We start from the raw sequence: 15151 nt of genomic DNA, 5'->3' as shown, positions 1-15151 counted from the left end.
TTACCATGTGATGATATGAGCGGGGAGGTTCATATCTAGTTACTCTCGCGTGGGGATACGACCAAGGTAGGTTCGTATGTTCCGTGCTCACGCTTGAGAGATGCTACATGCAGGGAGGTACGTGGCTGGTGGATCACATGTGTTGGACTACGGGCGGGTAGGTTCGTAGAGCAGGACTACGAGCGGGGAGGTTCGTAGAGTAGGACTACGAGCGGAGAGGTTCGTAGAGGCAGGACCACGAGCGGGCAGGTTCGTGTGAGCATCTAATTCCTGAGTCCAAGGCTAACCATTTGTGTGATTTGAAGGCTGAACAACCTTGGCGTTATGGTCTTTGCCAAGAACTAATTAGGAAGAATAAGATGGGTGTATTAATTATCTTTTGTTTTTGTATATGATTATTTTCTAATTTTATCAGCTCACCCTTTCTGTTTGTGTTTGGCGATGATCGTGTGATTCATTACATGGGAGTAGAGGATGATACAAGTGATGCTAAAGACGCTTAGACAGCGGAGTGAGGGCTAGTTGGGATTAGAGCTAGGGATTTTTACTTATGTTTTCATTTATGATTATAAATATTGGAAATTGTAATGTTTTAATACTACTATTTTATGGATTTTGGCGTGTTGTTTAAACATTTTAAATTTTCCCGCATTTGGGAATATTAATATCGAGATGAATTAATTTTATTATCTTTATTTATTCAATTATTTAAGTAATATTCCTTAGGGATGTTACACTCTCCTCCGTAGCTATGCCTAATTTCCATTCGCGTAAGTCAGATTATGTCCCTTGTAACATCCCGTCAGGATATTACAAATTTAATAAAATAAAACAAAGAATTAATTACACAATAATTAAAAATACCTCATTTGCCAAAACACAAGGAAATTTAAAACTTTTATCATTGTATAATAAAACATCGTCTCATAGCTTATAAAGTGAAATAATGTTCCAGAGTCTCTCAAAAGTTTACATATCATTTAAAAATCCAAAATTAAGAAAACATAGTAATAAAAGTCCCATGATCATCCCCTCTCCGCAGCTAAGCCTCACCAGCTCCACCTGCATCATCACCTGCTCACGTGTACCGCGTACACGATCATCGCCAAACACAAGCAGATAGGGTGAGCTAACAGATAAAACACATAAAAATATCCTAAACACATATATACATGTGTAATCGATAAAAGAATATATCAATAAAACAATCTCTCCCTTTATACCGCATGGCCACAACCATCCCTTCATTTTCCACAGAACATTACTCCATTTCCATCACATGGCCACCACCATGTACACCGATGCACCTTGGGAAAGACTCGTTACCTTTAACCCCCCCCCCCCCTCCCACATGGCCACCACCATGTATAGTAAAAGTACATTAAGGAAACTCGTTCTAGTCCTTTCACATGGCCACCACCATGTTAGCATTGGTCTACATCTTCTCTTAAGTATCTCAATGTGTCTTGCTGCCACACCTATCGGCCATAACTGATAGAGCACGTGCGGAAACCATGCTACGGATCACACACCGTAACGCCAGGTGGAGTTCCCTAGTACGAACAGAGTTCGTAACGTCCCCGGACTACCAAACTCGTCAGTGATTCACTGAGGAGGGCAATCCATCTGGACCCATCCGTATTGGCCACAACTAGCACACTCACACTGGCACACTCGCCAACCTGAGCCACAACTCAAGGTTCCTCGTGTTCATCTGCTATCTCAAGCCATAACTTAAGGGAAGTCATTCCAGGCCACAACCCATAGAATGCCACGCGCTTAACCCCTACCCTGGGCCACAACCCAAGGATATGTTCCGGGGCACAACCCATGGAACACCAGCAAACTCACTATTAGGATTACCTTAGAAGCCTTATAGACCACGCCTTACAATTTCTATCCCCTTCCATGAATACAACAATAACTCAGGCCTTGAACGCTCAATAACACCCTTGCTCACTTAGGCCAAAAGCCTTTGTTCCGCCAGTCCAGCCTATCTCGCTTAAGCTAGATCCACTAGCTTGGGCGAGCCTCTAGAAGCTCTACAATACACATACTCTCGCTTAAGCGAGCTCACCCTCACTTGGGCGAGACCCTCGCTCGCCCAGAATCCTAAATCATATCGTCCAAGCTACGAGTTCAACCAAACAACACAAACCACCCTCGAAATCTCGCCTAGGCGAGAGACTCTCGCCTGAGCGAGATGTCCCCACTAGCACCCTTCAACATGCTCGTATCCTCGCCTGAGCGAGGCACACTCGCCTAAGCGAGATAACCTGTCGCTCAGGACCAGACTCCCTCGCCTGCACGAGATGATCGCGTAACATAAGGATTTTGTCTCTACCAATCTTGCCTAGGCGAACCTGGCTCGCCTGAGCGAGAATTGTAGAATGGCTCCCTATTTACGCACGCAACCAGCAGATACCTTTCCCCGCTTAAAACTTCCCAAACCCCAATTCATCTCAGATACCTTTCCCCTAGGTCTTCACCACCCTTTCCTATTCAGCCCACAACTAATCTTTTAACAAAAAGAGTTAAATTTGACTTACCAAGGTTCGAACCCATGACCTTCCCAATGTCAAATCAAAGTTAAACCACCAGGCCAACTTATGTTTCTTGCTAACACACACAATTCAAGCATTATCTCAACGAAATGTGGCCCAACATATCATTAAAACAATAATAACAAAAACACACACAATTGGCATACATAGGACTCGAACCCAAGTTCTCTCACACAATCAAAGTACTCTCAACCATTTGAGCTAGTACTTTTCCACGTCATACCGATTAGAATTTAATATCATAAATAACTACCTTCCCGCTTTTATTAATTAATTATTTATTTAATTAATTAAATTTCGCGGATCTTACATTATCCCCTCCTTAAAAAAATTTCGTCCTCGAAAAAGAGAACTTACCAGTGAAAAGATGAAGGTAAGACCTCCTCATGACATCCTCCATCTCCCATGTCATTTCCTGAGTTGCCTCATCCCATAGCACCTTCACCATTCTGATCTCCTTCCCTCTAAGCTGCTTTACTTGAGAATCCAAGATTCTCACTGGTCCAACTCCCATAGTCAGATCCTCGCGCACCTGGACATCATCCTGCTCCAGCATATGATTAGGATCTGCCACGTACTTCCTCAGTTGTGAGACATGGAAGACGTTGTGCATATTTGCCAAGTGTGGTGGCAAGGCAATCTCGTACGCGGCGGGTCCGATCCTCCTCGTAATCTGATACGGACCAATGAACCGAGGAGTCAACTTCCTCGATTTCAGGGCTCTCCCAATGCCTGCTATTGGTGTAACCCTGAGGAACACATGGTCGCCAGCCTCAAACTCAAGTGGCCTCCTCCTCTTATCTGCATAAGACTTTTGCCGACTCTGCGTCGCACGCATACGCTCCTGTATCACCCTTACTTTCTTAGTGGTTTGCTGCAAGAATTCTGGCCCAAGCACCACTAACTCCCCATCCTGCTGCCAACACAGCAGAATCTTGCACCTCCGACCATATAATGCCTCGTATGGTGCCATCCCAATGCTGGAATGGTAGCTATTATTGTACATGAATTCCACCAATGGCAACATGTCACTCCACGTACCCAAGTGATCTAACACACATGTCCTCAACAGATCCTCCAGTGACTGTATGGTTCTCTCAGACTGCCCATTAGTTTGAGGATGATATGCCAAGCTCATTCTCAACTGCGTGCCTAAGGCATTCTGCAATGACTGCCAAAACCTGGAGGTGAACCTCGAATCCCTATCTGACACAATACTCGCTGGCACACCATGAAGTCTAACGATCTCCCTGACATATAACTCCGCTAGCTTATCCAATGACATTTTCTGATTGATTGGCAGGAAGTGAGCACACTTCGTCAATCTGTCTACAATAACCTAGATCGAGTCATGTCCTCTCACAAACCGTGGCAAGTGCGTGACAAAATCCATGAAAACGTACCACCCGGCCTCTGGTGCTCAATTTTCTCCTTCTGGCATACTAAACAAGAAGCGACATAGTCGGCCACATTAGTCTTCATACCCGTCCACCAGAAGGTCGCTTTCAAGTCCTTATACATTTTAGTCATACCTAGATGTATGCTAAGACGACTCTTATGCCCTTCATCCAAGAGCATCTTCCTTAACACCCGACTGCGAGGACACACACCCTCTCTTTGAATCTCAGGATCCCATCTCTACCCATCCCGAAGTCTTTTCTCTTTTCGGTGCCTAACTCACTCACAATCTGCTGCAGTTCTTGATCTTTACCCTGTTCCTCCCTGACCTCATTTAAGAACTCATTAGTGATTTGCAACATCCTGCACCGTATATGATCAACACCTATGTATAGATTCTGTTAGTTTTGAAATGGTTGAAAAGCCAAGAAGGGGGGGTTGAATTGGCTAGTTAAAACTTTAGGCTATTTTTGCAAGCTAAAAACCTCCTTTAATTGAATCAAATAGATCACCAAGTTAGGATGCAAATAGTACTAATCTATACACTTTCAATCGATCAAAAACCGAGTTAACAGATTGATTTTACTAAACAAATTTTCTTCTGGTATAATCAATCGATTGAAACTGAAAACCAGTCGACTAAAATACTGGAAAAATGCAGAAATATGAATTTGAATTTTAAACCAGAAACAATGCTCAAGAATGATCAAGATCAGTTCCAAATGATTATACAAACATGTTCAATGCTTCAGATGCTATGAAAACATGCAATAACATGAAAAAGATGATTAAAGCACAAGTTCTTGAAACTTTAAAATGAAAATGCAAGAGAGAAAGGTTGGAGAAGAGAGGACACCACAAATTTTTATACTGGTTCACTCAAACCTGAGCTACATCCAGTTTGTCAAGAGAACCTGAGCTTGACTTTGCACCATTTCAAAAGTTTTAGAAAGACTCCACCCTTCCAAAATATGCAAAAACATCACAAAAGACTCTTGAATCACACAAGAATCACACCAGCACAGTAAGAATCCTCTTGCAGACCTGGAAAACCACCAGGCACACACACAAAGCTTGAGAAAGATCAAACCTCAGTGGTAGCACAATCTTGCCTACCACAAACCACTTTCTCCAAGCTTCAAACCAAGCCAAAAGCTTCAAGAATTGATCCAAGATCAATCTTCAACAACTGCAACACCTATGATCACGATGGAGAGTGTTTCCACAAGTTTCCAGAACCAATTCGTGCTATAAAATGATCAACTTACCTCTCTTTCGAAAATCACAACTTTTATAGTCAAACTATTACGAAATTCAACAGGTTGATTTTCAAATCAATCGGTTGATTTCACTTAACTTAAGTGAAATCAGTCGATTAAAAACTAAATCAACTGATTGAATTTGTTGCAGTTTAAGACTACTGTAGCTAACCTTTTAACTTGTTAAAAAGCCATTCAACAGATTAAAAGAGACATTTTAACCTGTTGAAAAACCATTCAACAGATTAAAAACACACCAAAGACCAAACTACATCTAATTAATGCTTTAAGATCTACAACATGAATTACAAACTACAAGTACACTTTCTTAATAATGTAACTACATGGAGAGCACATGTTTCAGCCTTGATCACCATGGATATCATCAAATCTCCTTTCCTTCATCAATGTAGGCTTCATTCCAATGTTTATGGCTTCAAGATAGTTCAAAAGAGCTTCATTCAATCTTCATCAAATCTTCAAGAAGCAAACCACCTTGGCTTCTCATGTCAACAGATTCAAGTTCATATCTCACAGTTTCTCTATAAGCTCCAACTCCTTCATCATCACAGCAGACATATGAACTCTATTCCGACTCAAAGCGTCAGCAACTACATTAGCTTTACTTGGATGGTATAGAAGCTAAAAATCATAGTCTTTTAAGTACTCCATCCAACGCCTTTGTCTTATATTCAGCTCTTTTTGATTAAATAAGTACTTCAAACTTTTATGATCACTGAACACTTGAAACTGTGAACCATACAAGTAGTGCCTCCGCGTCTTGAGAGCAAAAACTATCGCAACCAATTCTAAGTCATGTGTAGGGTAGTTCTTCTCGTGTACCTTCAGCTGGCGAGATGCATAAGCAACAGGTCGTTTCTCCTGCATCAATACACACCCCAGACCCTGGTATGAAGAATCACAGTATACCTCAAACCCTATGGTTGTGTCTAGAATAACTAAGATAGGTGCAGTGGTCAACCTCCTTTTCATATCCTCAAAACAGACCTCACACTCGTCTGTCCAAGAGAAAGGCTGGTCCTTCCTGGTGAGTTGAGTCCATGGATTCACCATATTGGAGAACCCTTCCACAAAACGCCTGTAATAACCTATCATGCCCAAGAAACTCCTCACCTCAGTCACAGTTTGTGGCCTTTCCCACTTCACCACTGTTTCGATCTTCGCTGGATCTACTGCAATTAATTGGGCTGAGATTACATGACCCAAGAACTGCACCTCATCAAGCCAAAACTCACACTTCGATAACTTCCCATAAAGCTTATGCTCTCTGAGCACCTCCAATACCACTCGCAGATGATCCGCGTGTTCTTCTTTACTCTCAGAATATATCAGTATGTCGTCGATGAATACAACGACAAATTGATCCAGATACGACCAAAATATCCTATTCATGTAGTCCATAAATATAGCAGGCGCATTCGTCACCCCAAACGACATCACCACATACTCATAGTGGCCGTAGCGAGATCTGATGGTATCCAGACCTCAAGTCAATCTTAGAGAACACACATGCTCCCCTTAACTGATCCAGCAGATCATCAATCCTCGGCAGTGGGTACTTATTCTTAATTGTTAACTTATTCAGCTGTCGGTAGTCAACACACAACCTGGAACTGCCATCCTTCTTTTTCACAAGTAATATCGGTGCCCCCATGGTGATGCACTCGGCCGCATAAAGTTCTTCTCAAGCAGATCCTCAATCTACTTCTTCAACTCTGCAAACTCAGTTGGTGCCATCTGATATGGTGCCATAGATACTAGGCCAGCCCTAGGGATGAGATCAATGGTGAAATCAACATCCCTTCTTGGTGCCAATTCTGGGATTTCGTCAAGGAAGACATCCGCGTATTCATCTACCACAGGAATCAGACTAATCTTTTTAGCGGTACTCTTCTTCTCCGTTTGAGCTACTATCATAAAACATGTAGCTCCCGCTTCAATCTCCTTCTCTGCTTGGTTGGATGAGATCAATTCCAGTCCTTCTGCATTTGGAAACACCACCCTGCGTTGCCCGCAATCGATCACCATATGGTTGTTGGCCAACCAATCCATACCCAGAATCACATCTAACCCTTCCATTGGTAAGCAGATGAGATTCACCATGAACCTGCGGCCTGCCACATCCATAGGGCATCCCACACAAACAGACATGGTGGATACCTCTCCAGACGCTAGTGTCGCAACTATTAACTTGCACGCCAGCTCTCACATCACTAGACCAAGCCTCCTCACGCATTCATTGGATACGAATGAATGGGTAGCTCCTGAGTCATACAACACAACAACCTCGTGATCAAACAAAAAACAAGTAGTCTATACTAGGTTACCTGACTGGGCGGCCTCGGTAGTCGTCAAGGCGAATACATGACCAGGGGCTCTAGGTCGATCCCCGACTGGTTTCTTTACTAGTGCACCTCCAGCTGGTTTCTTATTCGGGCAGTGTCGTGCAAAATGGCCTGTATGATCACAAAAGTAGCACTTGCTAGTGCTACCACCACCACCACTAGAACTACCTGAGGGTTTTGGACAATCCCTCCGAAAATGCTCCCAACCACATTTGTAGCACTAGAGTTTCTTAGCCGAACTCTGTGGCCTATCATACGGCTTCTTCTGCTGCCGTGAATCAGAGGTAGTCTTTTGAGGTCGAGCCCCTTTGTTGGGCCCCATTTCCAGCTGCTCTATAGCCTTGGCCTGCTCCACCAAGACTAGGAACTCCCTGATCCGGAGAGGTACAATCAAAAGGGCGTAGCTCGTGTTTCAACCTGCCCTCATATTTTCGGCATCTCCACTCCTCAGTAACAGTAGGCGAGTAGAACCTGGCCAAATACTCAAACTTGTCTGTGTATGCCTGCACAGTCAGGTTCCCCTGCTGGAATGTGAGGAACTCCGCCTCTCTCTCGTGCCTGGCACTGTCTGGAAAATACTTCTCCAAAAATCTCGCCTTGAAAGACGTCTAGGTAACCTCCTCATCCCGGGTCTGCATGAGCTGCTGCATGCCTGCCCACCAGTATTTCGCGTCAGCTATCAAAAGGAAAGAGACGAATGAAAGCTTCTGAGCATCTGTGCAATCGATCACCCGGTAAATTTTCTCACAATCTTTAAGCCAAGCATCGGCTTCATCTAGAAAAGATTTCCCGCAAATTTTGACGGTTTATGTCTCATAAAGTCCTTCATCGACACCGGGCGTGTGGGTGCTACCACGGCTCGAGGTTGCGTTGCAATGGGCTGCATCGCATCTACCATCCGATGTATTGCCTGCGCGATCTCATCAGCCCCAACATTATTCCTCCTCCTCCTATTTGCCATAGCTTGAGCACGCCACACATAACTGTTCACATCAAACAACTTTGGTTAAGACTTCATACTAAAAGTTAGATAACAAACAATGGTCAAAATGATCTCACAAGCACACAAGGTAAGCTCACTCCCCACAGACCCCAAAAAATCATTTTGAAAACAAAGCTCTGATACCAAATGTAACATCCCGTCAAGATATTACGAATTTAATAAAATAAAATAAAGAATTAATTACACAATAATTAAAAATACCTCATTTCCCAAAACACAGGGAAATTTAAAACTTTTATCATTGTATAATAAAACATCGTCTCATAGCTTATAAAGTGAAATAATGTTCCAGAGTCTCTCAAAAGTTTACATATCATTTAAAAATCCAAAACTAAGAAAACATAGTAATAAAAGTCCCATGATCATCCCCTCTCCGCAGTTAAGCCTCACCAGCTCCACCTGCATCATCACCTGCTCACGTGTACCGCGTACACGATCATCGCCAAACACAGGCAGATAGGGTGAGCTAACAGATAAAAGAATATATCAATAAAACAATCTCTCCCTTTATACCGCATGGCCATAACCATTTATAAGATCCCTTCATTTTCCACAAAACATTACTCCATTTCCATCACATGGCCACCACTATGTACACCGATGCACCTTGGGAAAGACTCGTTACCTTTAACCCCCCCTCCCACATGGCCACCACCATGTATAGTAAAAGTACATCAAGGAAACTCGTTCCAGTCCTTTCACATTCCCACCACCATGTTAGCATTGGTCTACATCTTCTCTTAAGTATCTCAATGTGCCTTGCTGCCACACCTATCCGCCACAACCGATAGAGCACTTGCTGAAACCATGCTATGGATCACACACCGTAACGCCAGGTGGAGTTCCCAAGTACGAACAGAGTACGTAACGTTTTGGGCCCGAATCCAAGGATACGTTCTGGGCTACAACCCATGGAACACCAGCAAGCTCACCATTAGGATTACCTTAGAAGCCTTATAAACCATGCCTTACAATTTCTATCCCCTTCCATCATTACAACAATAACTCAGGCCTTGAACGCTCAATAACACCATTGCTCACTTAGGCCAAAAGCCTTTGTTACGCCAGTCCAGCCTATCTCGCTTAAGCTAGATCCACTAGTTTGGGCGAGCCTCTAGAAGCTCTGCAGTACACGTACTCTCTCTTAAATGAGCTCACCCTCGCTTGGGTAAGACCCTCGCTCGCCCAGAATCCTAAATCATCTCGTCCAAGCGACGAGTTCAACCAAATAGCACAAACCACCCTCGAAATCTTGCCTAGGCGAGAGACTCTCGCCTGAGCGAGATGTCCCCACTAGCACCCTTCAACGTGCTCGTATCCTCGCCTGAGCGAGGCACACTCGCCTAAGCGAGATAACCTGTAGCTCAGGACCAGACTCCCTCGCCTGCGCGAGATGATCGCGTAACACAAGGATTTTGTCTCTGCCAATCTCACCTAGGCGAGCCTCGCTCGCTTGAGCGAGAATTGTAGAATGGCTCCCTGTTTAAGCACGCAACCAGTAGTAACCATGCCCAAAAACTCATGCCAAATCATGTCATTCATTTGGAAAATAATGCATGCACATATGAACACAATGTTGACATAATGGAGACTCCAACAACCAAAGTTTTGCACAATTACCCTTACACAGTACATTATCTCATTATAATCACATAATTAGGTATGAATTCGTATAAAACAGTACCTAAACACCCCAAACCCCAATTCATCTCAGATACAGTGCAAAATCTATAGCATATACACATAAAAATCATGCAAAATTATCAAAGGCATGCAATTTCGGGTTCAGCTCCCCTAACCTGAAATTTCCCCGCTTAAAACTTGAAATTGAAAGATTCCTTTGATCTCCAAGGACTGACCGTATCACCACTTATGTTTCTCCTCTCTACTTCACTCCCAATTCTCTTTTTACTCTCAAATTTCGTCCTCCCTCTAAAGCTCTCAGAAAAATAGCCTTCCAAACCTTATTTTCTTCTCAAAAGTTGCCTTTTATAAGTCTTAATACTTGGTTAATGAAAAAAAAAACGAGAATGTGATTAAATTTTTGGTTTTATTGCTATTCAAGGGCCATTACTTGATTATTTCTCAGCCCTTTAGCTACCCCCTTTCTGCTAGGTCTTCACCACCCTTTCCTATTCAGCCCACAACTAATCTTTTAACAAAAAGAGTTAAAATTTGAAATACCAAGGTTCGAACCCATGACCTTTCCAATGTCAAATCAAAGCTAAACCACCAGGCCAACTTATGTTTCTTGCTAACACACACAATTCAAGCATTATCTCATACGAAATGTGGCCCAACATATCATTAAAACAATAATAACAAAAACACACACAATTGGCATACATAGGACTCAAACCCAAGTCCTCCCACACAATCAAAGTACTCTCAACCATTTGAGCTAGTACTTTTCCACGTCATACCCATTAGAATTTAATATCATAAATAACTACCTTTCCGCTTTTATTAATTATTTATTTATTTAATTAATTAAATTTTGTGGATCTTACATCCCCTAATTCTCTTCAATTTCGAATTTTGGGAGCTTCATTCTTGCCAAACCAAATTAAGGTCTCATTCTTACTGTGTGAACCTGTAATTCCAGTTTCCTGAGTTGCGAATTTAGGTGCCTCACTATGGGAAATCATCTTTGCTAGTGGTGATCATTGAGCTAAGGGAAGCTAACCTCTTTGCTAAATTTTCGTATAGAAATTGTCCTTGAGTACTTGGATTGCATGATTTTGTGTTTGACTAGGTTTGGATTAATTATTGGTGTTGAATTGGGATTCTAGTAAGAATTACGTAGCTTTGCATGTGAAATGGATTGGAATTCTGATGAGCTCGCCCAGGCAAGTAGGTCTCGCCTGAGCGAAATTATCAAAAATGTACCCCTGTCAATGCACGAGCTCTCACCTAGGCGAGCTGGTCTTGCTTGAGCGAGAGTCGCTCTCATCTAAGCGAAACAGCTTAACCTGAGCGAGAATTCGCTCAATTTTGGAGTTGCTCTCTGTTTGGGGCCTCGCTTAGGCGAGAATGATCCGCCTAAGCGAGATAACCCTCTAGCTTAGGTGAGATCCTCTAACTTGAGCGAGTACCACTGCAGAGTTGTGTTTATTTTCTCTGATTTAAGTGAATGAAGCATTATTAAATGAAACAATGTGATATTTGTTCATGCTATGCTTGGATTATTGCGATTGGTAAAATATATATACATATATATGGTGAAATTGCATGGAATTGGATTATGAGAAGATGTGGTTAAATTAGGATTTCAAGGGCAATTCTAAAAGGAAGGTCCTAGTGAATGTAAGGACATAAGGACTCAGTTTTGGTGGTATCCTCACACTCCAATAACCATTAAGACTCATGTAGAGTATAATGGACTATGTCGAGAGGAGTAGTAGGAGGTCCTAGTGTATGGACTCGATCAGTCATAGACGCGAAAGGGACTTACCCTAAGAGTGGTTGGGTGATAACCCCTTATGCCCAAACTCAGCAGGTTTTGGAAACATCACAGGTGAAGCCACCAAGAGCTCCAATGTCTCTTACATAATCTGGATATTGAGTCTAGAGTCATGTATATGTGTTGTGGTTGTGGTGGCTTGAATAATTTTGATAAATGTGATAAGCCCTTGATTGATGTCTATTTAATGAGTTGCAAGATTTCTCTTAATTAAGTTAGCTTACCCTTCTTGCATATGTTTGTTCTTTTTGTGTCTTTTCTCTTTTGCAATGATCGCCTACAATTGGTGTGAGCAGATAAAAGTGCATGTGAAGACCTACCCCTCTTGGATAGGAGTTGATTTGTGGCATGAGCGATTCCAACAGTAGTATTTACTCCATGTTTGGCTTAGACGTCGGGTGTTTTGTAACCCTTTCTTAGTGTAGGTTGTGATTATATACAGTGCATGTATGGTTATTTTTGGATGACTGTATTGATACTTTATATCAGCCTATTCCTACCATCTTCTTTGAATTATCATAATATAATGTTTCGTTTGGTAGTTTAAAAACTATTAAAACGGGATGCTACATTTTTTGTATTAGAGCAGTGGTTCCTTTAGGATTTGTAGGTGTGAGCTTGCTTAGTTTCTATTGTGTGTTTCTCGTAGTGTCTTGGCATAGTTGTTGTATTTGTTAGCTAAACTAATGGTTCCTTTCTTTGTGTGGTCAGAGCTATGACACTTATGCCTCCTCCTCCTCCTCTTTCAAACCCAGATAATCCTCATTTGGTGGGAGCAATTGAGGCAATGATTGCAGCCATGCAACACTAAAATGCTAACATGGTGAATCAATAAAACCTAGCCTTGCAACAGATGAAGTCTGCAAGACTAGCAGTAAAGGCGACTCAGCAGAGGCACTTGGAAGCCTTGCATAAGCTAAGAGAAAATCGTTCAACAGCCGGTTCTTCCCAAGCTCCACTACCACGAGTGCAAGAATGGAGTTTGAAGGATTTCCTACAGCATCATCCATCCCGTTTTAATGGCAAGACTAGCCCGGATGGAGCTTATCAGTGGATGCATGATATGGAACGAATCTATGATGCAAAGAGATGCCCTGTACATAACAGATTAGCATACACTGAGTACTTTCTTGCTGGAGAGGCCGTGCATTGGTGGTCCAGTATGAAGATGATGTTGGAAGATAACAGGGAACCCATCACTTGGGAGCTATTTAAGAAAAAGTTATATGCTGAGTACTTCCTAGATAGTGTGAGGTATGCAAAGGAGGTTGAGTTCTTGCAACTGATGCAAGGAGACATGTCAGTGTCAGAATATGTTGAAAAGTTTAAACACCTAGGCAGATTTCACACCTTGAAGATGCCTGAGGACTGACAGTGTAAGAAATTCAAGAATAGGCTGAGAGGTGATCTCAAACTCATGGTGGCTCAACTCTCTATCAAGGAATTCCCTTCCTTGGTGGAGAATGAAAGAGTGATAGAGAAGCTTAAGGTTGAGGTTGAAGCTCAACAGCGATCTCAACAGAAGGTGGGAGGACCATCTGGGTCTACGAGCAAACATGACGATAGGAGGAAGCCATACCCTAAGCCTCAGCCTTAGGGGCCTAGGAGGTTCTCACATCAGCCGCAGTAATCTCAGCCTTCTAGGCCACAATGTTTTCATTATGGAGGGCCCCATCTAAAGAGCGCTTGCCCCCAACTTGTTGGCAGGAGGACATGTCCTAGATGTGGCCAGGAGGGCCACTTCATCAAGGATTACCCCGCTGGTAGGAGTACAGTGTCAAGGCCTCTAGCACAGCCTCAGCCACATCAGATCAGAGGAGGTGCAAGACCTTAGGTGGCTGTTCGGGTGAACGCCATGACGGGTGTAGAGGCGGCCGGATCAGGTAGTCTCATCATCGAGTCTTGTGTGATTTCTTCTAGGTTAGTTAGAACCTCAATAGTGTGTACTAGGTGTTTGATTGAGGTTGAGGGACACAAGTATAGGGTAAACCTTATCTGTTTACCTCTAGATGGGTTAGATATAATCTTGGGAATGGATTGGCTATCTGCCAATCGCATTCTCATTGATTGCAACGAGAAAAAAGTGTTGTTTCCTAACTTGGAAGATGAAGATCTGTTGATGTCCTCATAGCAAGTGGATAAAGCAATGAAGGAAGGATCTCAATGTTTCTTAATTCTGACTCAACTATCTATTGAGACTGGAGGCAGAAATATTGAAACACTTGTGGTAAGGGACTTCTCATATGTGTTCCTTGAGGACGTGCCTGGCTTACCCCCTTCTGGGGAGATAGAGTTCTCCATTGATCTGGTGTCGGAAGCAGGGCCAGTGTCTATAACACCCTACCGAATGGCTCTTGTTGAACTAGTTGAGCTGAAGAAACAGATCGAAGAGCTGCTAGAAAAATAGTTTATCAGACTGAGCGTGTCACCCTAGGGAGCACCAATGTTACTGGTTAAAAAGAAAGACGACAGTTCTAGGCTCTGTATGGATTACAGGCAGCTGAATAAGTTAACCATAAAAAACAAGTACCCCCTGCCAAGGATAGATGACTTGATGGATCAGTTACACGGTGTTGTAGTGTTTTCCAAGATTGATTTGAGATCAAGATACCATCATATTGAGTCAAGTCTAATGATGTGCAGAAGACTGTTTTTAGGTCCAAATACAAGCATTATGAGTATGTAGTAATGCCTTTTGGTGTGACTAACACCCCGCCTTGTTCATGGACTACATGAACAGAATCTCCAGGCCATTCCTAAACAAGTTCATGGTGGTTTTCATCGACGACATCTTGATATACTCTCGAACTCATGAAGAGTATGCAAAGCATTTGAAAACAATTTTGAGCATCTTGAGGGGGAAGTAGTTGTATGCGAAGCTGTCAAAGTGTGAGTTCTAGATGACCTCAGTCTAGTTCTTAGGGCATATGATCTCAACTCAAGGCATATTTGTGGATCTATCTAAGGTGGAAGCTGTGTTAAAGTGGGAGCGTCCTAAGTTAGTGACTGAGATAAAAAGCTTTGTGGGACTGGCTGGCTACTATAGGATGTTCATTGAGGGATTCTCTAAGATAGCGGCACCCTTGACATAGCTAACT

At 42.7% G+C, this 15151-nt stretch overlaps 3 protein-coding genes across 3 annotated transcripts; 2 read left to right on the top strand and 1 right to left on the bottom strand.

Moving 5' to 3' along the window:
- Positions 1-6943: 6943 nt before the first annotated feature.
- On the bottom strand, positions 6944-7393 carry LOC114180577. Its single transcript, XM_028066885.1, has one exon. It carries the CDS (start codon positions 7391-7393, stop codon positions 6944-6946), a length of 450 nt encoding a protein of 149 aa, XP_027922686.1.
- Positions 7394-12906: 5513 nt separating this feature from the next.
- On the top strand, positions 12907-13650 carry LOC114180576. The gene is made up of 2 exons (XM_028066884.1): positions 12907-13352; positions 13449-13650. Exons 1-2 carry the CDS (start codon positions 12907-12909, stop codon positions 13648-13650), a joined length of 648 nt encoding a protein of 215 aa, XP_027922685.1.
- Positions 13651-13908: 258 nt separating this feature from the next.
- Positions 13909-14460, top strand: LOC114180575. Its single transcript, XM_028066883.1, has 2 exons — positions 13909-14168; positions 14262-14460. Exons 1-2 carry the CDS (start codon positions 13909-13911, stop codon positions 14458-14460), a joined length of 459 nt encoding a protein of 152 aa, XP_027922684.1.
- Positions 14461-15151: the final 691 nt, after the last annotated feature.

The sequence above is a fragment of the Vigna unguiculata genome, chromosome 4 (genome assembly GCF_004118075.2).
Source record: "Vigna unguiculata cultivar IT97K-499-35 chromosome 4, ASM411807v1, whole genome shotgun sequence".
Classification (NCBI taxonomy): Eukaryota; Viridiplantae; Streptophyta; class Magnoliopsida; order Fabales; family Fabaceae; genus Vigna; species Vigna unguiculata.
This window is presented reverse-complemented; position numbering and strand designations above follow the sequence as displayed.

Coding starts and splice junctions, on each gene's coding strand:
- LOC114180577 (XM_028066885.1), bottom strand. CDS start 7,393: ATGTCTGTTTGTGTGGGATGCCCTATGGATGTGGCAGGCCGCAGGTTC.
- LOC114180576 (XM_028066884.1), top strand. CDS start 12,907: ATGAAGTCTGCAAGACTAGCAGTAAAGGCGACTCAGCAGAGGCACTTG. Junction 13,353..13,448: donor CAACTGATGCAAGGAGACAT/GTCAGTGTCAGA, acceptor ATTCAAGAATAG/GCTGAGAGGTGATCTCAAAC.
- LOC114180575 (XM_028066883.1), top strand. CDS start 13,909: ATGACGGGTGTAGAGGCGGCCGGATCAGGTAGTCTCATCATCGAGTCT. Junction 14,169..14,261: donor AACTTGGAAGATGAAGATCT/GTTGATGTCCTC, acceptor GACTGGAGGCAG/AAATATTGAAACACTTGTGG.